The 27873-nt window shown below is 46.2% G+C and overlaps 1 protein-coding gene across 1 annotated transcript in view; it reads right to left on the bottom strand.

Annotated features, from left to right (window-relative positions):
- The window catches only part of LOC146812870 (alpha-2-macroglobulin-like protein 1), a 227443-nt gene that overhangs the window by 80039 nt on the left and 119531 nt on the right, over positions 1-27873 (bottom strand). The window contains exons 18-20 of the mRNA XM_085619944.1: positions 11062-11182; positions 4044-4269; positions 3313-3439 (exon numbers count right to left, since the gene is read on the bottom strand). Coding sequence (XP_085476070.1) covers positions 3313-3439; positions 4044-4269; positions 11062-11182 — 474 coding nt within the window. The remainder of the gene's footprint in view (positions 1-3312; positions 3440-4043; positions 4270-11061; positions 11183-27873) is intronic.

Below are 27873 nucleotides of genomic sequence, written 5' to 3'. Positions count from 1 at the left end.
GAAAAGTGGGAGAGGACACTGGGTGAGATAGGCTGGCGAGGTGACGGGGAGTGGCAGGGTCTACTGAGCAGATGAATAGAGAGAAAAAAAAATAAGTGGTCAATGAAAGAGGAGGAGGGATACCAGCAGGAGTAAAGTAGGCAAAAGAGGGTTGAAGTCAAGAAGGAAAGAAGAATGGAGCAAAGAGGTCAGGAATAAAATGGACTGTAGGGAAGAAAATATGAAGTCACTACTGATGTCAAAAGATGTATTTTGCAAAGCAGTGTGTTATGGTTGCCTGGCCCCTTATTAAAAATGTGCATTTAACAATATCATCACATTGCCCAAAATGCCCACCTGATTTTATGGTGTTTTAACTCTGCACTCAACTCAGCTAACTTAACGTATCAACTTGTATCAGTTTCAAATAATGGTGTTTAGATTCAGTATGTGGGCTGAATTTCCTGTGTTGAATATGAGCAGGAGTGCAGAGAAGAGGCCTATCAAAGACAGGCTGTAAGGATGCTTCAGTATTCATTGCTTAGATTGCCTGATGTAAGAAAGACTCCCTCTGAAGCCTCTTTGTCTTACCAGATTCCAAATGTTCTTGGTAAAGAGAGGTACTTCCTTGAAAGTGTCAGTTTATGGGGGAAAAAACTCAAAAGACAGAAATACCCCAAGCAATTTGGGACTGCAGACCACATTTAATTGAATGTAAGAATAGCTAATAGAACAATAACAGAACCAACCAGAGGAACTAAAATCTGCAGAGATAAAGAAAAATCCAGCAAAAACCTTAGGGCTGAAATATATAGCAAGAAGGTAGGAACCCCATGAAAATTACACTTTGACTGCATTGTTACACAGCATCTTCTTCGTCATATAAGGTCCCCTTAGTAAGTGTGGCTTACAGGAAAAGTAAGTGGGGAGGAGGAAGTTGCTGTCCTCTTGCCTTGGCAGATTTTCATGTGGAGGGTTTGTGTTTCCTCCATCTTAAAACAGAGTAAAACCCCCATTGGAGGATTGGGCAAAACCACTGGAAAATGTTAATGTTTCTGGCATGACTACTCCTTTCCTCTGCAGCTCCACGGAGCCATCTGTAATTTACTGCCTGCGGCTCATTCAGCGCAGACGCAAATGAACGAACAAGGGTGAAACATACTGAGCAGAAACCCACGTCCCCAACCTCAATGCGATAGGAAACAATGAAAAATCTTTCATCAAGCGCGACCACTGCTCAGACAGGAGGAGCACACAGTGATGTGAAAACCCCAGGTTTCAAGAGAGACTACAAGTTACTACCACAAATGAGTGGAAGCCCTGAAACACCTGAGCCTGAATCCAAACACATGAGCTAATGGCCACTTCTTCGCCAAGATATGGCCGGGGAGCACCTTCCATGCTGGTCACGGGAGGTGCTTCATGAGATCCCAGAAAGAGTTCTGTAAGAGATTTCTGCAAACCATTCCAACGATTTTGGTGAGTCAATCGACTTCCATATATACCATACCAACAACCAAAGGGCAGCAGTGAGTGAATGGTGTTAGTTGTCCAGTGAAGTTGGGAAACTGCTGTTTTTGATGTTGCTAATTCCGGGAAGTCCCCCCCCCCCCCCCCCCCTTCACTCACCTAAACAACTCCTGCACTAAAAATGCTGTTAGCAGCGTTTTTCTCGAGGAGCAAGTTTTTTTCAGTTTTTAAACTTTGCACACTACTTGCATAGTGATAGTTCCTAATCATTGACAGTCAGCCGCTCACTGGCATGTGAAGTGCCCCTTGAGGCAACCACACAGCTTCATCATTTCCTGGCACAGAAACAGATATTCCTGATGTCCTGAGGACGTAGAAAGTGTGTGGCATGACAAAGAAACCGAGGGCTGCTCCGACCAATCAAGAACTATGGCAGGAGCCCTTCTGATGTTAACAGAGTGAACAAATCTTTCTCGAGCTGGCCATTTTGTAGCCACTTCTTGGTGTTTTAGCTTTTTCTGTCTAGTTTTCTGTTGTTCTGGATAAATGTTAAAGTTTGTTCTACAATGGAGATGGCAGGAGCGGAAGGTGATACAGACACTTTTTGACCATCAATTTTAATCTTGTCTCATTGAGAAAATGACGTTATAAATAATTTGCAATTATAGTTTTGAATTATAGTCTTGTCAAAACTGACTTACAACACATCTCCTGGTTAGTCCTTTACGGACAAAATACATTTATTGAATGGGCTGTGTCAACTGGCATGATATTTATATCTGGACCCTATGGGGGGTGATGTTTGTGTTTGTCGTCACCCCAGGGGGACCCATGGATAGAGTTTTAGGAATGATATCCTGCAAGTAAGGACTGACTTTCGGTTTAACTAGATATCTTCGAGACACAATCCTAATCTATAGGATTACATTACTTTAAGACTCTGGATGCGACAGCGAGATTCGGGCGCTAAAACAAACTAACTTTGACTTTGAAGAATCAGATAATCCTTCTCCCCATTTAAGGCTATCTTGAGTCTGTTCAGGTTTTTTCTTGTAAATATTTTTCAGTCTGTGCCTCATTTTAAATTGAATTAAATGACATTTGATAAAGAATCGACAATCACATATATGTTCCTACAGGACATAGATTAGCAGTACAGTCATTCCAGGTGAGCATGACACCCGCAGCCTGTTCCTGCAAGCACCACCGTGCTTAGCATGGCCCTGTGTCGCCATGTTGATGCGGCTGTAAATGGTGGTGACCTGGGCAATATAAATCAGTGGGCTCTACAGCCACAAATCTGTGGGGGCGTTAATGCTGCCCGAAAACCCTCAGAATTATGCATGGAGGGAAAAAGCATCACGGGACAAAGGCAGGAGATTAAAGATTAAAAAGATTCATTAATTTCGTGGGGAAAATGAGAAGGATAAAGTAGGAGAATGAAAGAAAGTGTTGATGAATTGGGCTTGGTCTGATCACAGGAGACTTAAAGTGAGTGTGAAATGAAGAGACGCAATAGAATGACTACAGAGGATGAACGGGATCAGGATGGAGGAAGTGGAAGATGAGAAGGATGATTTAGGGAAATAAGATGGGGAGGGTGTGAATGAGAGAGGGAATGAAGAGATGAGAAAGCTGCTTACAAGGAAAGTCTGAGGAATTAAACAATTTAACGAAGAGATAAAGACTTTAGCTGAAAGAAAAAAGAACAATTATAAAGAAGGAAGCAGTAAGGAAGGAAGGAATGAAGAAAATAAGGGAACAGACAACCGAAAAAAGGAAGCAATTAAAAGGTGTAAGAATGGAGAAAAGGAATTAACAGCAGAAGAAAGGAAGGAACACTGAAGCAAGAAGTAGCATTACCCAGTTTCAACGCAGTGACCGACCAAGAGAATGTCTTCCCTTCGCTGGGACCGAGGCAGGAGGTGTACTCGCTTTTAGGATGGGCTTCCACCTTGAACTCCTCTGATTTGAAAAGATGTATTTGGATCTGCACGGGACCAACACATTACATAAGACTTCGCATTCTCTAGTTGTCCCTAACTGCTGCATCTTTTACTAAACATCAGCTGCAGTCCTAATTTTGTCATCTTTCTGCCACATTGATTTTTAGATGACCTTTAATATTTTTTCACTTTCTGGCAACTAGCAACTAACTTTGCTTTTAATTCCAATAGTTGATTAATTCCCCCTGAATGTGCAGAAAGGGGTCATCTGTTAGGGATATTGGACAACATTACCAAAGATATATCTACTGTTCTTCAAAACATTGAAAAAACTGAACTGTCCTTCCCAGAATAACACTGAGACCTATTCATTAAACAATTGGAAGAAAGGAACTGAAAAAGGGATTTGACAAAGATGACCCTTAAATATTATACATAGTCAACATTAACACCAACCAACAGATGTTGGTGAATAGCTCTGTCGGTAATCCTTGCAGATACTGACAGTCGTCTTTACTGGAGCACGCCCATCAGCCTGCCCCATCCATGATAAATTATTGGTTGCACAAGAAGATGCATCTCTGTGGAATTCCCATCGAGGTCTCAGGACTTGGCCTCATCGCTCTGACCTGCTCTCTAGGTACTCGCCTTTATGGACTCCTTCATATAGTTGAAGACGCTGGCCTTGAGGGTGAAGGTCTCGTCCCGCACCACTGAGTATGGCAGTGAGAGCTCCGCGAAGAAAGTCTTGAAAGCCCTCAGCGTCACTGGGGAAGACATCCCAAAACCGATATCCGCCAGACAGAAGGTACCGGCAACCCAATCTGTGATGGTGTCGGGGACGGTGACGGGGACTGTAGCTGTCCCAGACTCTCTAGAACGAGAAAGGGGAAAGGTGCAATCAGAGGGATCTCTAGGCCTTGAGGTCAAGAGAGGGAGATTAGCATCAATCACTCTTTCCAGTCGTGCAACATTCAGTAATGCGACGCCAATCACAGGAGGAACACAGTATCCCATAGTGACAAGAGCCAGAACACCACATCATTTCAGGCCATAATGTACCATGGTCCACAGGACTAAGGATACCACTTTCAGCTTCGTTCATCCAAGCAACAGCTGTGAGTGGTACACCCATCAGATGTTTCGCTGCACAAAATACCACTCCAGCTGTCTTCGGATAAATATACACTCATGTTCTACACAAACGGTCCTCCATCGTAAAAACTTGGAGTAATCTCCACACTTCAACGGTACAAAAATATGTGGAATATTACTAACAAATTGTACTCTATATACATTACCTGGTGCGTTGTGTATACTTGAAATAAGCTGTACAAACAATGTTCTATCAAAACTGCCTTCACTTTACCCAATGCAGGGTCTTCTCCAAAACTACTGATGACCATGAAGACTAAAATACTGGTAATAAAACTGTCTTCTTCTGAGAATAACTGGAGGGCAAATCTGATCTTGTTAAAGAACTCAATGGGAGCAGCAGCTGTTGTGTTCTATTGGAAGACATTGTTGCAATCATGGCCCATCTGCTCTCCGGGGCTTGTTGTGAATAGGGAACTACTCTAGATGTCACTGTGCGGGCGGCGCCTGGTCAGCACAACTTGGGAGGCCTCCACGCCCCCTGAGATGATTGCTCCACTGGAGGATGATTGCATGCATTAGGGTAATGCTGGTCCAACCAGTACCATACAGCCTCTGGGGTGACAAAAAAGGGAGTGCGTTGCTCATGGATGACCCTCAACGGGGCTGGGAATATCAGTGGTTAGGTGAGTCCCTCCATCCTGAGTTGTTTTTGACAGGCAGGAAGGATGCCCATTGGCGCTGGACTGCCAAGGTGTAATCCAGAAACTGAGACATGTTGATATTGTCCATAATTTTTGGGGCATTCTCTCTGGCCTTCTGTAGGACTACATCTCCGTTTCTGAAATTGAGAATGTGTGCAACTATAAATCTCGGTGGTGCCACCAGGGGAGGGTGATGCACCCTATTTGCTCTTTCCACTGTAAACAAGGCAGAGAATCCCTGCGGGGCAACCTCCGTCTTCAACCATTATGCAATAAACAACGTAGCGTTGGACCCTTCCACCCCCTCCCTCATTCTAATGATGCGCACATAATTAAGGCATGCCTGGCCTTAAGCATCCTCCACTCTGTCCTGCAGGACTGTAAGTTGTTGACAGAAGACATCTATATTGGCAAACTGTGATGCTTGTTCGGGAGCTAGCGTAGTTAAGGATGTTTCAGCTAACTTAACCTTAAATGATAACTTATGGTGCTCATCTCTTATTAGGCCTAAGTCTGTTGCCAGTGTACCAATGCGGTGTTCAATGGCTGCTCTGGAGTCATGGATTTCTTGGAGGATGATGTCCAGTTTATCAGGAGAAGGATCCAATGCTGTGGGCGGATTGCAGTCTGCCAGCATTTGGGTTTAGGAGCCCTCAGAAAGGTTACGTTGAGACATCCCCTGGCCTGGATGGGACGATGACATGGTAGATTTGGAACGGCCCATGTCGAATGGTAGCAAGTGCTGTGGGAGACGAAGGACCCCTGTAGAGTTGTTAGAATTAAAATATATAGAGTCTATGGTGTGCCAGGCTCATGCATTAGGGAATGGCCCTCAGTTATCAGAAAGTCATGTCAGGTTGAATTGGTATGCTGCCCACACTACTGATCGTAGCACTGTTATTAGTGGAAAGCAATACAGAAGGGCACTCCTGGGCTGTTGGAGAAGAACCCCACGAAATCGATGGTTCATTCAGATGGAATGAAAGTAGGCCCAAAATTACAGCAGCTGTACGCTTCAGGTCATGAGACCCTGAGTGCTGCAGTGCCCCCACAAGAATAGGAGGAAGCTCCTCAGTGGGGACGTGTTTAGTAAGGAGCACAAAGGTGCCGGAGAGGTTGAGGGCCTGGGAGGGCCACACAACACCGTTGATCCTATCCCTGCGGCCCGCCCGGCCAGGTTCACATGTATTGTCAGTGGTGTTATCGGCAGGAGCATGCCCAAGCAGCACTGCCGCTCAGGCTGGGGAGGAAGGCGGTCAACAGGTGTGATCTACCACTCCCAGCGCCAGTATGGTTCATGGCGAGTTTGTTGCAGAATAAAGCGAATCCCCCGGGCTCGCTACTCATGCTGCATGTGGGCCCCCGAATGTCCACTGAGCTGCTCAACGGCCCAGGACAGCAGAATGGGAAAATCAGAGAGGACCCCCAGTTAGCCTGTCTCCGAACCAAGTGAATCCCCTTGGTCGGTCTTCCTGCTGACTGCGTTAGGCGTCTGTGGCATCCCACGCCGCAGACCTCTCTCCCTCCCACGTCTGGGCCCCAGAGCATTTGCCCAGTTGCTTGATTGTCCAGGGCAGCACGGGAAAGAAAACCAGACCTTTATGTATATCGGCACTCCCAGTGTACCCTTAGCACCGGCTAGGGCGGGTCAGAGGAAGGCAGAAACCGCTACGGCCATGCAGTGCAGCCACTGGGCCATCTTCCATGCAGTTGGTCAGTCTGCATTCATGCGCCGGCTCACGCTTAATCAATTTTGTCCCAAGTGGCTCTAAGGGCGTAAGGAGGGTGTCCCCACACAGGGATAGTGGTACAGCTCCCCCTTGCGACATAGATTATGCCAGATGGTGCACGGTTTTTCGGGGACCCAGTCGGAGCACTAGAGATGTGCATCCGCCATCTTCGGCGGTTGGCCCCCCCCCCCCCAGAAGTCCGTTTTATGGACATATTTTCACTTGCAAGTGATTCTACTGGAATTTATTTTAGGGCAAATGGGGCCTTGGGTGACAGACACACAATACTAGGCTCACTCAACATGTCCATTTAACTCCTAAATTGGTGCGTTGTCAGCTTTGCCCAAGCTGCCTGTCCATGGTGTCAACCGTCAAAGTGTACCACTTGGCAAAAAAGGACCTTCTCCTATAGCAAGCTCCACATTCTTCACTCCACTCTTGCCAAAGTGTCTACCACAAGCTAATATCTTTGTATTTCTTTTTACTAATTCAAAAGGCGCGATAAGCAGGATTTGCGTGTTAGAGAAGATCGAGCATCAACAGGTACCCCCTTGGCATCACGGTGGAGTACCATTGAAGGTGGGTGCTATGTTATTGTTGGCAACACTCTATGTGAACATGGTTACTGGCCCTTAAAACTAACAGGCCTGGACACAGCATTCTGTTAATGGCTTGATGGATATGGCACAATGTTACAATATCCTTCATGAATTTTTATCCAGTTTGGGCATCACGTCTCAGGCACAGCCAGATTCGAAATGGAAAGTATTTCAGCAAAGCTTTGGGCAGTGATCACAGTGTGGTGGTCTACAGCTTAGATTTTGGACACATCATTATCAGTAGATGACATTACTCTACTCTTGCCCTCTTTCTATGGAGCTCAAAGCTGACTTCTGAAGATTCTGAAAATTCCTGAAACCACACTGTTCAGGAAGGTCTACAGGCTACAGCAGAACTTAAACTCTGGTTATGACTTTCTGTGGGATATACCAAGAACTTACAATGGACTTACAGCCTGCTCACAATTTTCATTGGCTGGTTGTGTCGCTCTCATTTGCTTGCTACTTATTCAATGGCTTTCCTTCCTCTTCTCTTTCTTGTCCCTCTTCCGGAGGACAGCCTCTTCACCATCCTTTTGACTGGCTGTCTTGTATCCCATCACTGCTCACTTACAGGGAACTTCTTTTTTATTTTTCTTGAATCAATCCAGGAGAGTGATATGTTTTCTAGTGCTTTGCGTGCTTCTCTCTGTCCCAAAAAGACCATGCCACCTTGTTCCGTGTTGCTCTCTGCCTCCTGTGCTGCTTTCTCGCTCATGTGCTTCTCTTTTGCCAATCCCTGTCACTCAATTTCCATGTTGCTGTCTCTCTCGTGTGCTGTTTTTCCCTTCAGTGGCCCACCAGGCTGTATTTTTACTGGCACACCACCACTTCTTGTTACTTTACTTCTCCTCCTCCAACTAGCATGCTATTGAAGCGACTTGCAGCTGCAATTTGATGCTGTGAACTATGCTACAAAAAAAGCACTCTTACGCACTTACTTTCTTTCAATTTACTCACCTAAACGGTGTCCGTAATCTAACATTGGTCCCTAAAAATAAAGAAAACGGTGTCTGTGTCATTCTGTAGGAGGATTCATTCATGTGTGCACATACTTTGTAATGTATGCGCAAGCATATGTCTTAATGCATGGACGCGCCTAAAGGGTGATGCAACCAGCAACAGCAGTGGCACATTTGCGTCTCTTTTTTAAATTTCGCTGAGGCTGCACAGCATCAGCATACAGCATTGGTGCAGTGAAATGGTCTGCTAGATCCATGTGATTTTCCAATGTTTTTCATTATGCCAACACAGTGGCTGTGACTAAATATGCCAACATGCACTTCTCAGAAGAACTAGAAAAAAGGGCAGATTCTTTGCTCAGTAACACAGAAAAACCACTCAGGTTCAGGCAAAACAGTTGTATGTTGTTCTTTAGATATTAACAGTATTGACCTACACTAACATCACTTCCAGGCTATCTCCTATCACAACATCCTAGGGTAAGTATATAATAACTCTTCTTAACCCTACTCAAACTTACCTTAGGAGATGAGTAGAAGTAGACGTATGAACAGAAATCATATACTTACCCAACAAAGCAGTGGAAGGTCGATGTAGTGGATGCAACATTCTTGTCATCAATCTACTGAATTTTATATACTGAGCCCACTGCCCCCAAACCAAAACAGGTCACTGAGGTGAAAACCGTGGCATCAGGATCCTCATGTGTCTGCACGCTCATACCATCATGTTCTGTCCATGATGGGATGAGCAGGCAAGTCATCTTGCATCAGTGTGTGGATCGATACAGGTACCACCAGGCTACTCATGCTTTTTGTCCACTGTACGCTAAACTGAAGCAGGTGCTGGAAAAGGCGGGTATGCCCTGGAACTGGAAAAATAATTGCCCAGCCCTACCCCACTTCCTTATGCTGGAACTGCTAGCTACTATGCTGACTCTGCTGAGCTGGCCTTATGCTCTCACTTTCAGGCCTCCAAACCTCCTCCTGCTTGATTTATAAAGAGTTCTTAATTGACTACGACAATATTATGTTCCATAACTTATAACGGAAATACCAAAAATATTCAAAAAATACATAGCTGACAGTAATATGATCCACAAACAGGCAAAAAATGGTTTAAATTCTATTTACAAAGTTGATAGTAGTAAATGTAAAATATTATAAAATATAAAATTAATATAATGTAAAGTAAATAAATTCCACCATTTAATACGATATTTAAATATATATTTATATGAACATACACACACACATTTATATATAGTTTGACAAACTAAAGCATATTTTACTATTGCTAAAAATAAATCTCAAATAAAAATGTACATTACAATTTCAAATTCAAAATATAATACAATTAAACAATTTACACAATTAGTCAATAAAAAAAGTATCAACAATAAAAAACTAATTACCATTAATTAAAATATTTCTAATTTAAATAACTTCCCACCCTATCCCCCTACAAAACCAACAACTCACTGCAACATTATAAATAACTAATAACATTAAAAAAACGAAATCACTTAAATTTACAAACTGCATTTTATACATTTTTTTTTCAAAACAAATTTTATTGTGTCAACAACCATACATAGTGCGGTACAAACATGATTCTTCAGTATTACATCTAAGCTGTTGACATCCATTATATCAATACAAAACAGGAAAGAAAAAACATGATGAGCTAAAATTTTAGCCCGCAGTTGTACATTTTATACATTTAATAACAATTATGCCAAAAATACTAGCATCTAAAATTAATACAGTAACACACAACTAGGGGCCGATTCCGATGTCCGACGGACCGGAGTCCGTCTGACATCGGTCACGATCTGTAACCGACCGACCTACTGTCGTCGGTTACGCACCTGCAAGTATGATGCGGCACTCGTATACTTCACAATGGGCGCACGCATCCCAAACGGAATGCATGCTCGCATTGTGAAATGCAGGGATGTAGTTCATCCCTGCACCCATAGGTGCCTTCGCACCCATGGGAGCCCTACTGGGGGCCCCCAAAGACAATTTCCAACTGCCTTTTCATGCTGGAAACACTGGCACGCAAAGGCAGTGAGAAACTGCCATCGTACTCACTCGGTTGGAAATAGGCGGCCGGGGGAGTACTAAAGGGTTTCCGGATGGCGGACGGGCTCTCCGAGCCCGTCGTAAGCAATCCGCAAATCCGAGTGGGATTGGTTGGAAAGGAATCCGAAGGGCACGTTCCGATGCGGGCTGAAGGGCTCCGACCGTCGGGCGGAGACCTTCCATCCGACATAAGACTCGGACCCTATTTTGCTGAAAACAATATTTCAAACAACAATATTCTTAAAAACGATATTATCTAACAAATATAAAAAATTTCTTGATAACAATATTCTATACCGAGATATTTTTGCATCACAATATTTTTTCTGATGTTTATGTACCACAATATTTTGAACTCAGCGTAACACAAACCCTGGACAGTGGACAATGAAGCAATAGTTGATTCCAACTTAAGCAACAGGCCATCCACTGTGAATCAAGAACATAAAATATCATCAAGAGATTCTACTAAAGTAAAGATAACATACCCAACTGCTGTCAGGTCCCAGATCCAAGTCTCTGGGAAATGCTTCCGGACCTGCTCTTCCAACTTCGGTTGAAATTCGGGTAGGACATTGGCCTGCGGAACTGAGCTTTCTGGCATGGATGCTAAGAGAAAATAAAGACAACTATTGTAACTGAGCAGAAGACCGTGATATTTTGCCTCAATGAACCACCGGATAGACCAGCTGAGTGAGATCCAGGTAGGAGGTCTAGAGCGTGCAATAAATCTCTCTCGCTGCACAGTCCTGATACAGTCTCTTTGATATGATTTATCAGTCAAAGATTGAGGATTTGACAACATGTTTGTGTGAAATTTGGTGAAAAATGTATTATTGAGTGTAGAAAATGCTTCTCATCCACTCATTCTTTTTCACTATCACTGCCTGTCTCTGCCTCTCAAGTATCAGTTTGTGCAGATGTCTGGAATAAAGGGGCCGATTAACATGGATGTCAGACAAGCGTCTGACTGCTATCGTTGCAGAACGGGATACACCTACAGGTAGCCGGTGGTCCCACCTGCCAAATTAGGATCTGACCGCCATGGAGGTGCTCGGAAACATGCCTATTTGTATAGAGGCTTGTGCTGTGGCCCGTAGAAGTGCCGTAGCACAAGTCCCAATGCAAACAGGCATGTTTTCAAACATCCCATGCAGGGATGTTTATGGGAGCACCACAAGTGCCGCCCAAGGCCCATGTAGGCTATGGGAGACAGGGGCCCTGCTACCGGCCTCAAAAAAGCCTTTCCGCCAGCTTTTTCACCTCTGAAGAACCAACGTGAAATGGCTGGCGGAAAGGTGGATTGTAATCCCCATGGCAGTGCCTGAGAAGGCACTGCCTCCATTGTGGGGAATGCGATCGGACCGACTGACTCAAAAAGCCAGTTGGAAGCTGTCAGTCGGTCTCTGGGCCAATGTGGTCGGATTGACCGCATCCTAATGCAGCGGTCTGACCGAGGTTAGAGATGTCAGTGGGACCGAATGGTATGTCAGTGTTGGTCCCACCGATATCATAATTGGCCCCAACGTTTTAACACTTTTTGACCAACCAGAGCTTGTTTTCTTGATTGGACACCAACTAAGTGTTTTTTAAATGTATGTGGATTAGTCCAAGTAGCTGTCTTACATATGCCAGCTAAAGCAATGTTACCTAGAATCACCTCTCTTTCTAGTAGAAGGTGCTTGTGGATCGATGGTAATGTACATTTGGGTTTAATGTAACATATGTGGATGCGTTGTACTATCCATCATGCAATTCCTGCTTTTGAAATTGTGTTTAAGTTTCTAGGGTTTGAGAGCGCAACAAATAACTGCTGTGTTTTCCTAAAGGTTTTAGTCCTATCAATGTAATACAGAAAATGCTCTTTTAACATCAAGTGTGTGTAGGAATCTTTCTGCAACTGTCTCCAGTTTAGAAAAATACACAGGGAGGTCTAGTGTCTTATTTAAGGAGGTACGACTTTTGGAAGAAGCTGTGGGTTCATCCGTAGTCGCACCTTGTCTTGGAAAACCTGAAAGTACGGTCCTTCTATTGTGAAGGCATGTAATTCGCTAACCCCTGTCAATGATGTGATAACTACCAAGAAAGTAACCTTCCATGACAGGAACTGTAGGGGCAGGAATGCAAAGATTCAAAAGGTGTGGACATAAGTCTTGTAAGTTACACATTAAAATTCCATGCTGGGACTAGAGTGCTCACGGAGGGATAATTATTTTCGGGCCTTCCATGAAGGCTTTAATGACCTGTACGCGATAAAGAGAACCGTCCTTACGATTTTCCAGGTATGCTGCAATTGCAAGGTGCAGTTGTATGGAAGTGTATGCTATTTTTGGAGGTGTAGCAGATAACATACCATCTTTTGTAACATGGGTACACATAGGTCTATGTGTTGAGCCTTACAGTAATGGACAAATCTTTTCCGTTTAGCAGCATAGCAGGCTCAAGTTGTTGGATGCCGTGCCTCTTTAAGAATGTCCATACACTCTGGAAGCAAATGCAAGTATCCAAATTATATGACTTCAGGGGCCAAATCCCGTGGTTCAGTTGTTAGGGGTTGCGGTGACTGGCTCTCGTCCGCTGCGAGTGAGAAGGTCTGGTGTGTTGGAAAGCTTCTCATGAGGCATAGTTACATGTCTGGTGTCGCCCATGCAGTGGAGGTCGAGCGGAGTGCGACCCACGTGAAAAGTCGAATTGGATTACTTCGGGGTGGAATTCCCACTTGTGGACTTGTTGCTGCGTTCTGCTGAGCAGGTCTGCTACCGAATTGTCCTATCCCGGAAGATATTCTGCAAGGAGTTGGATGTGAGGGCAAAGAGACCAATGCCAAGTGTCTCCTGCACCAAACGAGGCAACTGTATTGAATGGGTGCCCTCCCCCCCCAGCTTTTTTATGTAATACATTGCCGTCATGTTGTCTGATCAGAGAACAGCTTTCTGAGTCACAGTGGTGACAAAGGCTTTTTAATGCTAACTGGCTGGCTACAAGTTCTAATACGCAATGTGTAGAGTTTGTTGCTGATCGGTCCATGTACCATGGACTATGATATCCTCCATATGCGCTCCCCATCCTAAGAGTGATGCATCTGTGGTAATTGTCAGTTGTGGTATTGGGCCAAAAAAGGTATGCCCTTGAGTAGATTGGCTGTGAACCACCTTTGCAGTGACCGATGGACCGTGAGTGGAATCAACACCTGATCATCTAAACTGCCGTTCGCCGGTGACCATTCAGATACTAGACACTCTTGTAGGGGATGCATGTGAAGCCTGGCATGCGGGGCAATCGCTATACAGGATGCCATCATACCCTAGAGGTGCATCACTACTCTGCCTGGCAGATGTGGCTGGAAAATAGCCAGTTGGTTCTGGAGAGCAGCTTTGGCTGTAAGAGAGTTTAGAGTCGCTCCTATACACATTTGTATCTGGAGAGGTGGTAAGTGATATTTTGTTGCATTGATTGTGAAACCCAATTTGGCCAACAAGCTGATGGTAGTCTGTATATCTTGCAGGCATTTGCACTCTTTATGAGCCAATCATCCAGGTATGGGAACACAAGAATGTTGTGTCTTCTCAAATGTGCTGCTACAACTGCCAGGCATTTGGTAAAGACTCTTGGAGCTGTCTTCACCCAAAGTGCAGCACATTGAACTGGTAATGATGTCCACTTATCATAAATCTGATGTAGGGACCATGTGCTGGATGAATGGGGATGTGAAAGTAAGCGTCCTTACCAAATGGAAGTGTTCCGATAATATATATTGATTAAGAGGGCAGAGATCCAATATTGGTCTCAACGTGCCGTCCTTCTTGGGCATCAAAAAGTATATGGAATACACGCCTCTTCCAAGATGTTCTTTTGGAAAAGTTCTATGGAGTCTTTTAATAGCAGAGATTTTACCTCCTCTTTAAAAAGGTGAAGGTGCTGAGGGTTGAGGGTTGAGTGTCTGTCTGTGTGGTGGTATGTTTGGAGGTTGTGAAGTAAGTTCTAGGTAGTGTCCACGATAAACAATGGACAGCACCCACTGGTCAGTTGTTATTTCGGGCCAGAGGTAATGGTACTGCTGTAATGTTCCCCAACAGGTGCTGTATGATCGGGGGAAGTTGTGGTGAGTCATTGTTTTGAGATAGAGGCTCCCTTTCCGGTGGTACCTTAAACTCTCCCTCTTTGACTACCCCAATTTCATTCACCTCTATAGTATCCCCTAGCAGTTTGCTGGTGGTATGCCTTCTGTTGTTTCTGGCAGGACTGTGTGTCAGTGGAGGTGGTTTTGGCTGCATTCCTGCCCTGAAACCCGTGAAAAGGCTGCTGTCTGGGTGTTGTGGAATGTGGGCCCCCCATGAATTTCACGGTTGCAGTGTATTTGTTTAAAACAAATTCTAATTGGGTATCCACCTCTGGGCCAAAAAGGTGTTCCCCATCGAAAGGGACTTTTAAGAGGTGCTGCAGAATCTCAGATTTAAAGCCTGATATGCATAGCCAAGCATTCCTGTGTAGAATGTTTGAGGAGTTAATTCCTTGTGCAGGCCAAGGTGCCGCGAATAGTTGTGTTGGAGATTAATTCTGATGGATACATCTGCCAGTAGATTCCTCACCTTGTGAATATCCCCTGCGCCAGCATTCCACGGAACTTTTTTCCCCAGCTCTCTACGCCGACGTGGACGTCATAATGCATCGGCTCCGCTCGCGACTCCGTATGACGTCACCGGAGCCATAAGAGAGCCACGTCGGCGTGATGACGTCAGTTCCCTTTTTCCACGCCGTCGACGGGTAACGGTTTTCCAGCACTCTCCTGCTACTTTGTAGTCTTGTAGTGGGTTACTGTTGGTGAATTCATCATGTCTTCGACTAGGAAGTCAGATTTCAAACCTTGTAGGGAATGTGGGGGCCGCATGTCAATGACAGACCCCCATGAAGATTGTTTGTGGTGCCTTTCTTCTGACCACGACATGGAGGACTGTTCGAGCTGCAGAAGAATGAACCCCAAGGCCTTAAAGGAGAGAGAGGCGGAGCTCTTCATGGCCAAGGCGAAGAAGGAAAAGAGAGGTAGGAAGAAGGAGAGATCGAGGCCGGAGTCGTTGACTTCACATTCTTCGAAGTCGAAGAAGCACCAGAAGAAAAGAAAGCATAGCTCTCGGCACCGGTCTTCGAAGAGCAAGGCTTCGAGATCGACGTCGCCTCGACGTCGAAGTAAGGATGTATCTCCTTCTCCATCTCCTAGGAAGTCTCCAGAGAGGTCACCTTCGCCGAAGCGGACTCCGGTGCGGTCCCTGGCGCAGTCTCCGGCGCAGTCACCCGCGCAGTCTCCGGCGCCAGTGGAGTCTTCTGCTTCTGATGTCGAGCAAGAACAGGAAAAGGAGCTTTCTCCAGAGCCGGGTGATACTGTGGCTCCTGTCGAGGACATTTCGGCTCCGGTTCCAGGTACTCCTCAGCCGGATTCAGGATCAATCCCTTATCCGCAGTTCCCGACTCCGGGTGCGGATTCGACGCATTTTCTTAATGCCATGTATGGGATTTTTCAACGGGCTGCCTTCCCATCCGGCGCACCTTCTGGTCCCATGGGTCCTATGGCATACACCTTGGGAGTGCCACAGCATCGTGCTCAGGCCCCGTTTATGCCCTTTTTGCCGATGGCACCTTCGTGGCAGTTTCCGGCGCCGTCTGGGGATCCATCTCGGCTTCGTTTGGATCGGCCTTCTTCGGAGCCCTCCTCGACGCCGTTGCCGACTCCCTCGGCTCCGCGTCCGTCGCCGCCAACTCCGCCGCCGCCGACTTCCACCGACTCCGCGTACGGCGCCGCCGGCGCCGGTTCCTCGGATACGCTCAAGGAGAGAGGCTCAGAGAGTTTTGGAAGAGGAGCGTTATAGGGAGGAAGTGGAAGAAGGTGAGGTGGATACATCTTCTGATGACTTTGAAGGGATTCAAGAGGCTAGTGGTTTTGATACAACTCCGGAGTGGGAGCATTCTTCTACTAGATCCTCTCCACCGCAGGAACTGGCTCCTTATCATTTTGTTATTAAGAAGTCCGCAGAGTTGCTGGACTTGCAGTTGCCCTCTGCTGAATATAAACCAAACCTTCTGACTGAAGTACTACATTCGCCAGCTTCAACTATTGAAGCCTTGTTGCCTTTTAATGAGGCTATCTTGGAGCCAGTTATGGACGTCTGGCGTGAGCCACTCTCTTAGCCGGCAGTATCCAGACAGGTGGCAAGGAGATATAGGGTGGCTCCTGGGGATCCAAGTTATCTATCTTCCCACCCTTCTACAGAAAGCCTGGTGGTGCAAGCTTCATGTTCGAAGCATTCTTCAGGCGCCTTCCCTCAGACTCCTGCGGATAGGGAGTCTAAAAAGACTGATCACGCAGCTAAAAAGACCTTTTCTTCAGGGAGCATGGCGCTTAAATCCACTAATGCCACCTGCTTATTAGGGTGCTACGTTCATGCTCTTATGGACTCTATGAAATCATTAGCCCCAAAGCTGCCAGGAGGAGATAAGGCTTCTTTTATGGAGGTGGTCACTGACACTCAGGCTGCTGCAAGGCAGGTAATTCAGTTGGGGCTTGACACGGCTGATTCTGTGGCAAGGATAATGGGGTCGTCGATAGCCACTAGGAGGCAAGCATGGCTTCGTTCTTCTGGCTTCTCTACTGATGTTCAAGCCACTTTGGTAGATTTGCCTTTTGACGGACAAAAACCTTTTGGCGAAAAGGCTGGTTCCGCCTTGCAAAGATTTAAAGAGAGCAGGGTAACGGCGAAATCTTTAGGATTACAGACTCCTCCTAAGGGATTTGATCTTAGGAAATTCAGAGGCTTTGGGAGATCCTCATTTCGTTCCTTCTGGCAACCTCATCAGCAGCAGCAGCAGCAGAATCCCCTCTATAGGTCGTATAGAGAAAGGCAGAGGGGCCGGAGAGGTTCTGGCCGCAACCAATCTTCATCTTCTGCCTCCTCTGCTCCCAATGAAGCTTCAGGGAAGCAGCCCTAGATCCCACATCCTAGATCATGTGAGACCTGTGGGGGGTCGGGTGTCCCACTTTCTGCGAGGTTGGAAATCTGTTACAACCGACCTTTGGGTTTTAAACCTCGTGGAGACTGGGTACACCCTTCCCTTTCGGGAGTTTCCTCCCCCTTACCCTCCTTGCCAGGGTTACTGCTCAGAAGACCATCTGCTTCTTCTGCAGAAGGAGGTTCTAGCTTTGCTTCAAAAAGGTGCGATAGAGGTGGTTCCAGAGCATGAAAGGGGTCAGGGATGCTACTCCCGGTATTTCCTGATTCCCAAGAAGGACGGCAGATTGCGTCCGATTCTGGACCTCAGAGTCTTGAACTTTTACCTGAAACAGGAGAAATTCAAGATGTTGACCCTTGCGCAGGTTCTTCAAGCGTTGCAGCAAGGAGACTGGATGGTGTTGATCGACTTGCAGGACGCGTACTTCCATTTCCCAATCCTGAAGTCGCACAGGAAGTATCTCCGTTTTACGGTTGGGTCGCAACATTACCAGTTTGCGGTCCTCCCGTTTGGTCTTACTACCGCACCTCGAGTCTTCACGAAGGTGATGGCGGTGGTGGCTGCTCATCTCAGGAGGTCAGGGATTCCGGTTTTCCCCTACCTGGACGACTGGCTTCTGAAGGCAGAGTCCCCAGAGATGGTGCAATATCATCTGCAGGTAACATCTCAGCTGTTATTCGACTTGGGTTTTTCGATCAATGTGCCCAAATCTCACCTGGTGCCCTCTCAACGCAACCTGTTCATAGGGGCGGTACTGGACACTACTGTGTGTCGAGCATTTCCTCCTCCTCAAAGAATTCTCGACATTCAGGAGATGATCCCTTTATTTCACAATGGAGCGGTTGTTCCAGTTCTGAAGGTCCTTCGTCTGCTCGGTCTGTTCGCTTCCTGCATTCTGTTGGTCAACCATGCACGTTCGCACATGAGGGCGCTCCAGTGGTGCCTCCGCAGGCAGTGGTATCAGCACAGCGGAGATCTCAGGGAGTCGATCAGGATCTCCAGAGAAGCTGCAGCGGATCTATCTTGGTGGAGCGTGGGGGGCAATCTGTCTCAAGGGAAGCCCTTCCATCTGTCTCCATCGGTGGCCACAGTGATAACGGATGCCTCCACCCTAGGGTGGGGTGCTCATCTGGGGAATCTGGAGATCAAGGGTCTTTGGTCTCCAGAGGAAAGGTTGCTTCACATCAACCTTCTGGACTTGCGGGCGATTCGTTTGGCACTCAAGGCCTTCCTCCCTTCCCTTTGCGGTCAGTCTGTTCAAGTCCTGACGGACAACACTACCGCGATGTGGTATGTCAACAAGCAGGGAGGAGTGGGGTCTCATTGTCTCTGCAGAGAGGTTCTGCGTCTCTGGTCCTGGGCTCAGGATCATCAGATTTGTCATTTGGCTGGGGTGCTGAACGTACGTGCGGACAGTCTCAGTCGGCAGTTCTCCGCCGACCACGAGTGGAGGCTCCATCCGGAGGTGGTTCGTCACGTCTTTTGGACGTGGGGGACACCTCGGGTGGACCTATTCGCCACCCGCGAGAACGCGCACTGCCCGTCATTTTGCAGTCTCCAGTATCCGATGCAGGGAGCGTTGGGGGACGCGTTTCAGTTGTGTTGGGGCTCACAACTTCTTTATGCGTTTCCTCCTATACCCTTGATTCCTCGGGTTCTGAGGAAGATTCGCCAAGACCGGGCCCAAGTTATTTTGGTCGCCCCGGATTGGCCAAGAAGGGTGTGGTATACGGATCTTCTCCACCTCTCCTCGTGCCCTCCGCTCCATCTCCCTCTGAGGGATATATAACACGGGGGAGATTCTGTGAGGTTTTCAGGGGCCGGAATCTATAGTATAACTTTTTGTAATGCAAATGCCTCTGACACCATGAATCACAATTTTCACTTTTCTCAGCGAGCCTATTTATTGACTGCGAGTTGTATTTCATTTATGACAATCTGAGCTACTTTGAAAAAGAGAGAACACTTCTTCATTGTGACAAATACATGTCCTTTACATAAAACATTAAACAAACTTTACATTTTTCACAATAACTTAATGACAACTCGACGAACATAAACAAAATATTTTAAACAAACAGGAAAATTGTTGCACTTCAGTACTAAGATATCCTATTTTATAGAGTGTGGGGACTCAAACTTATTGTTGCCTCAACGTTAAATGCTTGTTGTGGTCCTATGCAGGGTCAGAGAGAAATATTTCATAGTAGTTGTGGAGAGCATTGACTGAGTATGTTGTTTTCGCTCTTCTGGGGACGTTATTGTGTAATTTTTATCCCAAACGTGTCTCGTTCTCTGCTAGCCGACGCGTTTCGACCTGTGTTGTTGTGGACCTGTATTTTATTCATAAGGTCTTCGTCAGGGCTCATATGTGATTCCAAATGGACATCTTTTTCCTGTAAAAATAATAATATATCTACTCTTAATATATGTTGTAAAGCTAGATTCTTTTCTTTTTTTAAAAAACCTTGTTATTGGAGAAACGTACGTACTAACGGATGTGGGTTGCTGTCATCTTCTTTACCTATGACACACAAAGGAGAACAGATCTATGAAATAGATGGTTCTCTGGTGGTTTTGTCGTTTATTGGCATTGTGGAACAGGGCTGTATATAAATAATTTTTACGTACCCTTTGGGTTCGTTCATAGGGAAGGGGACTGACATGTGGTTCTGGTCCAATCTCACTTTGGGCAGCTGGAGACCCTGTGAATGCAAATGAAAGGTGACGCTGTAGTGAGGGAAGAGCGGAAACCTCTGGATGTCTACTTGTGCAGCTAATGCTACCTTGTAAATTTTAATAAACTCGGTTCGGCTCCTATGTCACGTAAACTGTTGGTGTACAAAAAATTTACGTGAAAGGTGCTTTGTGCTTTCGTTGTACTGAGGTGCTCATTATCTTTGCTGGTGGCTGTGATTATGGAACGCTCCTTTGGAACACCTCGGTCTCATGCGTTAGTCACTCTCGTTAAGTGGTGGTCTTTCGTTCCTCATTGTTCGTGATGTCTGGGGGAATAGACTCGGGCTACCACTTATGTTCCGTGAATATATATTTTTTAACGAAAAAATAAGCAAGCTTTGTGCATATTATTTTGAGGAATCATGGCGTTGCTGGAGTGCTCGTTATCCGTGGCGGCGTTTGTTAGTATCGAGTGCTCGTGCATGCCGCCTCGTTGTCGCGTGAGGATTACAGACAGTTTCTCAATGATTTTCATACCTTGTTATTCGAAAAAATGTGGGTGCCGGCTTGTATCTTGTGCGGTGTTTCCTTCGTCTACCTCCTCAGCTGTTGGAAAACGCTCCGTTTCAATGGAGTGTGGTGATTGGTTGATTTATGTTTCCGGCGTGGCTACGTCCGATGTTGTTCTCGTTGTGTTGTTATGGCAACATTCGGTATGTTTGCGGCTGGTGTCTTCCTTCGCTTCTTTGTGCTTATTTGTCGTATCACGGGTGTTACCCTTCGTATTGGGGACCAGTGAGTTCGTTTTCTATATTGCGTGTTCCTTTCACTATTTTGCTACCGTGATGTAATGGTTTATCTTGTAGTGTTCATATGTTGTTGTATTGAGGTTGCCGGAAATGAGCAAGCATTCTTGGGGGGAATCCTTTCGCTTGTTGCAATCGTCTGTTGTGTATTGTTGAGCAAGCGTTGGCGGAACTTCCGCGTTGGCGGAACTTGTAACTGTCAATAAACTCTATTGACAGTTACAAGTTCCGCCAACGCTTGCTCAACAATACACAACAGACGATTGCAACAAGCGAAAGGATTCCTTGGCTCAGCAGGGCTGTGCTGTGGCCACGGTCAAGGGCTATCTATCGGCCTTATCGGCTTTTCTATGTCTTCCTGATCAACCGTCATTATTTAAATCTCCTATTGTACTAAGGTTTATCAAAGGCCTTACAAACAGGTTTCCACCTACTCCTTTTGTAATGCCACAGTGGGACCTTATTCTTGTCTTAACTTTTCTGATGGGGTCTCCGTTTGAGCCTCTTCATAGTTGTCCTTTGAGGCTGTTGTCTTTTAAGACGGTCTTTCTTGTAGCCATAACCTCGGCAAGGTCTTCAAGCTCTTAGTTCTAAACCCCCTTTTTTAACATTACACGCTGAAAGGATGGTACTCAGGACCAGGGCTGCTTTCCTGCCTAAAGTAGTTACTCTGTTTCATTTGGGGCAGTCTATTACTCTCCCTGTTTTTTATCCACCTCCTCATCCCTCCAAAGAGGAGGAAAGGCTTCATCGTCTGGACCCAAAAAGAGCTGTGAGCTTTTACTTGGATAGAACTAAAGACTTTTGTCTGGACGATCAGCTCTTCGTGGGTTATGTTGGACATTCTAAAGGAAGAGCTGTGCACAAGCGCACTCTATCGAGATGGATCATCCTTACCATCAAGATCTGCTATGCCCTGGCTGGTAAGGTTCCTCCTGAGGGTATTAGAGCTCATTCAACTAGGGCTAAATCTTCTACTTCTGCTTTGGCCAGGGGTGTTCCTGTGGCAGACATTTGTAAAGCCACGACTTGGGCCTCCCTCCATACTTTCGCAAAGCATTATTGCTTGGACTCTAAGATGAGGAGGGAGGGCCACTTTGCGCGCTCTGTCTTGCAAGACTTTTTGGTATAGGAAGGTGGACACCCTCCTCCGGGAGTGGGACTGCTGTGGGAATCTATTCACAAGGTGAGGAATCCACTGGCAGATGTATCCATCAGAAGAACAAGTTACTTACCTTCGGTTTCTGGTGGATACAGTATCTGCCTGTGGATTCCTCACTGGCCCACCCGCCTCCCCGTTGTCCACCTTTGTATACCTTAAAAGATGTCTTGCTTGAGATGTTATTATGCTTTCTGGTATCTACTATGTATATTTGATTGTATATTGTATACTATGTATACTTTGAATCTGTCGTTGGTCCACCTGTGCGCCTCGGAGGCACGGAAAAAATGGGTGGAACTGACGTCATCACGCCGACGTGGCTCTCTTATGGCTCCGGTGACGTCATACGGAGTCGCGAGCGGAGCCGATGCATTATGACGTCAATGTCGGCGTAGAGAGCTGGGGAAAAAAGTTCTGTGGAATGCTGGCGCAGGGGATATTCACAAGGTGAGGAATCCACAAGCAGATACTGTATCCACCAGAAAAAAGCGTTACCGAAGGTAAGTAACTTGTTCTTTGCCCTCAAACACTAATTCCTCATCTCTTGGTTTGTACTGATCCAGGAGATATTGTAACAGTCCCTCGATTTCATCCCATGTTGCTCAGTTGTAACATGAGAGGAGGTCGACTAAACTGGTTATGCACCAACGATTGACAAGTCCTACCGCCACTTGTTTGCCTGCTGCATCTATTCACTTATTGTCCTTATCTGGAGGATGTGTGCCACCCGTACTCTGGGAAGCTGCCCTTTTCCTAGCTGTTGTGACTCGGAAATCTGCTGTAGGATGTCCCTAAATAAAGAGTGGATCATTGGGTGAAGGTTTGTATTTTCGCTAATTACGAGGTGTTAATACCCTTCAGTCAACTGGGTCTTTAAATACTTCTGTAGAGACTTTAAGCATTGACCCTATCATAAACAAATACTGCACTGAGCGCTCAGTCTTTGAGAATGTGTTTCAACTAAAAATTCTCCTCCTCCTCCGTGGTGTGTATAAGAACTTTGGGATAGCTGTGCGCTGTAGAGCACTATGAAATGATGTAGTGGCATCTAGTGGTGATGCCTTGGCTGTTGTCTGTACATCTATGACTGGGTCTGGTAGAACAACGTCATAGGCTCCCCATGGATCTGAACTATCTGGGGGCACTCCCTGATAGTCATCGTCCTGAGTTTACTGTGCAGGGCTGCCTGTATCAATGTCACCTGAAGTGTCAAGTGGCATAGGGTTAGTTGCTTTGTGTTCCATAGTCTTTATCTGCGGAGGAGGCTGGTTTTGAGCAATAGCCTGCTGTGTCCTTTTATAGCTTGATTTATTTTAGTAATTTTCAGCCTCCAAAAGTCTTTTCATGTTCATAAGTCCTTAGAGATTTTCAAAGACATTGCCCTCATCCTCAACGTTGAATGTGACTTGAACCTTCTGATGTAGCAAATCATTTTTTTGTGTGCTCCTGTGGGACTGAAGCCATTGTCATTTTTGACTGTGATTCAGATGACTTTTTATGCCTCGATGATGTTTACATACTCGACTTCATAGGTATAGTCGACTCTGATGAATTTGCCGGCACCGAAGAGGTAAGTGGCGCCAATAGTATACTCGGCATCAAAAGCTATGAAGGCATCAATGGCATTGTCAGCACAGAATGTTGCTTTGGCTTTGAGGGCTGAAAGTCCCCTTCAGTTTTGTCCTGTATGCCCTGAGCCCAATTGAGTTCGACACCATCATCCTATCTCGGCTCCATTGGGCTATTGATGTCGATCACAGCCCGAAGGCTGTGGAGAACCGAGGCGGTTTTGAATGGACGTTCGAGGTAACTGTGAGATGTGTGGGTGGGTCTGATGACCAGATCTTTTAGTCGTGGGATCTTCATGGAGCTCTAGAAGTTGTGAAGAGGCTTAATCCTTTCTTTGCTGCCAGTGTCTAGGAGTTATGCTTCCGCAGAGAATTCTGCCTCGCCACCATCTCTTTGTTGTGACCTAAGCGTTGATCACATCGAGAGCAAAGTGTTTTCTTGTTATTGAACAGATTGCTGGCTCTACAATCCTCTTTGTTATGCTCTGGCGAAAGGCAAAAGTTGTAAATGTCATGCTGATTCGAGTACACATACTGCACCCCATACTGTTGGCACTTTTGAAAGAGCCTGTCTTTTTTACCATCCATTTCTTGAAGTCGAGCATTCTCGTGGCATGGAGGAAGAGGTATTGTCAAGGCAGCCACCTCTGTGGAGTTTTGAAGAATGTCGCCAGATACAATGTCCACGATCACCGACAGGGTTGTAGTTCAATTTCGTTCCATTGTTTCCAAATCTTGAGGACGATGAAGTTGCACAGAGCTTCAGTGCTATATGGCGAGTCCAATGGCAGAAAAAAAAAACATCGATCTAACAATGGAGCTGTTGAGCAATGCGCATTTACTCGAAGAGGAGTCGTCTCATTGTCATGTCGGCAACAAAGAATTCTATACAAGTTGTAAGGTCCGGGCCCCACACTAGGTGCCAGTAGTGTGAATGGCATGGTTATCTGCAGCCAGCACATGCTACGAATATATCTTTTTGTTCTCAAAAAGCAAACATTGCCAGAACAGTCTCTGGAACTTGAGGGAACTACTTTGTGTGTGAATGAATTCCTTGTGAAATGGCTGAATGCCGCCATTCAGAGTGAGGTTAGCCAATGGCTGAAGTGGACTGAGTCACTTCCCCATGCTGTAATGAGCCCCATGAGCAAAATAAAAATGTGAATGACACAACAACAGACAAATGGATGAAGAGGGCAGGCTGACTGGTGTACACATCAGCATATTGTGTGTGTAATTAAAAAAAAATCTGAAGGTTCTACTAACCCTAGACCTAAAATGCAGGATATTGAAAGAACAACACTGATGCATTCATCATGGTACTGTTGGTTGGGGGTAACTGTCACAACTGTTAGTGGAGAAGCTGAGGGTGTGGTATAGGTATGTCCTGTAAAGAAATGTGCCTCCAACTGATGGACAAACGGACGTAGCAAACCCAGGGGCGTCTAGTTCATATCAGCCGGTGTTGCACCCTCATTTTATGCACGTGGATAGTCAGATTTTAAAAGACAGCCCAGGTAAAGCTATAAGTCACGCCGCATAGATAGAAACCAATTACTGATGAACGTAGGACGCAAAAAAGGGGTTTATTACAGACACGTGCAAAGTAATTTAGAGCGCATTCTCAGGGGCTGACGGTGCGGTGGCTTTTAGTTGAGGAAGTCCTCCGACAATAACACAATAATTCTACTGCGAGTCTTGTTTCCTGTAGAAATGTTTAGTGCCAATTTATCTTTGGAAAGCCTCATAATAACCATGAACTGTAAGCAGTTTCTCCAAACATGCTGCATACATGCAGGCTGATATTTTTGCTGAGGTGTTTTTGCTGATGTGCCTAGGGTGACTAGATGGCTCCATTTCAGCAGGACACCAGTTTTCCATTTATGGACTGTGCTTTTACATATCAGTGCATTCTGGGAGTTGTAGTCTTGGTTCATTTTAAGCACCCCAACAAAACTGATTGTGATTTGTAAACGCAAAGGCAAGGAATGAAAATATGGCGTCCAGGGACTTGGAAACATCTGGCAGATGGGTGCCTCGTATATTTTCTACATTGCACTTTCTGAGCCTGCACATGCCAGCCTTTGCAGGTGTTACCATGATGGTTTCCTCTTTTTTTTCGAGTTTATATATATATTGTGAACTCGACCCAAAGGTATCAGAGCGCTTTACATGAGCACGAGTTGCGTTACAGATGGACACATTCATTTTGTTAGACATGGAGAGAATTCGCGATTTTCCCAAAACCACAGTATGTTGAGCGTCCCTGCCGAGACTCGAATCCTATTCCCCAGCTACCAGGTCGATCGCTCTAGTCTTGAGGCCACATCCTCTCCTCTCAGTCATCTATTGAAAGAAGCTTGAAACAAGAGACACAGGACCACATAATGATGAGTGGGTGGAACAAAATGTGATGCTGCAAGGGATCTCCAATTAGTAGTTCATGTTTCCTCACACTAGCACAGAAGGTATTAAAAATGTTCTCTGGAGCTTTATTCTGAGGGTGCCCAGGTATACAAACAAGCCAATAGGTCTGGGGTTGGCTGCCAGATTTTTGGCTTTGCTAGGAAGTTTCTAGGCCCTGCTCAAGGCAGATACAAGCAACATCTGCCAAAATCAAAACTATACATTGGTTTCACAAAGAACACATTGCCAGAATAGTCCCTGGCACTGAAGGTGAACTACTTTTGGCCTTAGTACGATGTCGGGCAGACGAAACACCGTTGCAGAAAGAAACCAACCATAGTGTTTTGATGCGACTGCCCATAAGGGGGTCGCAAACCTCCATTTCTCAATGAAAGCTTGTGCGGTGGGCCGAAAAGGCCCGTAGCACAAGCTTGCATTGAGTAATTGAGGTTTTGAAACATACCTGCCTGCCACACAGTGCACTGATGTTGAGGGGGGCACCTTTAGGCCCTATTGCAGAGGGCCAGTGGGGGGGAAGGGGCCCTGCTAGGGGGGGCCCCAAAGTCCGTTTTTGAATGCCAAACAATGTTGGAAAGGTCAACATCGATTGGCTGTCGGAAACTGACATCATAATCCTGATGGCCGAGCTGAGCCTGGCTCCACTGTCATTATTGGGATTACTATTCTGCTCCTGTCCTGACGGGTTCATCAAAATACAGCGTTCGGAGGGAAACCCAGGATGGAGGGAAACCCAGGATGTTGGGCCCTTTGTGTGTGGATGTGTTCCTTGTTAAAGGACAGAATGCCATCGCTCACAGTGAAGACAGCCGATGGCGGAAGTGGTGTGCCCCATGCTGTATGCTGTAGTGGGTGGAAGAGAATTGTGAATGACACAATAAGAGACTAAAAGATAAAGAGGACTGACTGAAAAGCCCCGATAAGTATTTTAAACATATAATTTTACAAAAGTCAAAACGGCTTACCTAATGCCAGACGTAATGAAAAAACATAGAACATAGACAGCAGGTCCTCATCCTGGGATCATCACCCTCAGCCTGGGACGACTCCTGGTGGCCCCCTGCCCTGGGCACCACCCCCAAGCCAACGGACCACGCACGCAACCTGGGCTTCATCCTGGACTCCTCCCTGTCGATGACCAGACAAGTCAACGCCGTCTCATCTTCATGCTTCAACACCTTGCGCATGCTTCGAAAGATCTTCCGGTGGATCCCCACCGAGACTAGGAAGACGGTCACCCAGGCACTCGTCACCAGCCGGCTGGACTATGGAAACACCCTCTACGCCGGCACCACCGCCAAACTCCAGAGGAAACTCCAACGAATCCAGAACGCCTCAGCACGACTCGTCCTGGACATCCCCCTGCACAGCCACATCTCCGGACACCTGAGAGACCTGCACTGGCTCCCTGTCAGCAAGAGGATCACGTTCAGACTCCTCACCCACGCACACAAGGCCCTCCACGACCTGGGCCCCAAGCTCATCAACACCCGCCTGACCTTCCACACGCCCACCCGCCAGCTCCGCTCCGCCAGCCTCGCCCTCGCCGCCGTTCCACGCATCCACAGAACCACCGCCGGAGGAAGATCCTTCTCCTACCTGGCTGCCAAGACATGGAACTCCCTCCCCATCCACCTCCGGACAACCCAGGACCACCTCGCC

This window comes from Triturus cristatus, chromosome 7, assembly GCF_964204655.1.
Source record: "Triturus cristatus chromosome 7, aTriCri1.1, whole genome shotgun sequence".
NCBI classification, from domain to species: Eukaryota; Metazoa; Chordata; class Amphibia; order Caudata; family Salamandridae; genus Triturus; species Triturus cristatus.
Note: the sequence above shows the minus strand (reverse complement) of the source record. Positions and strands in the feature narration are given on the sequence as shown.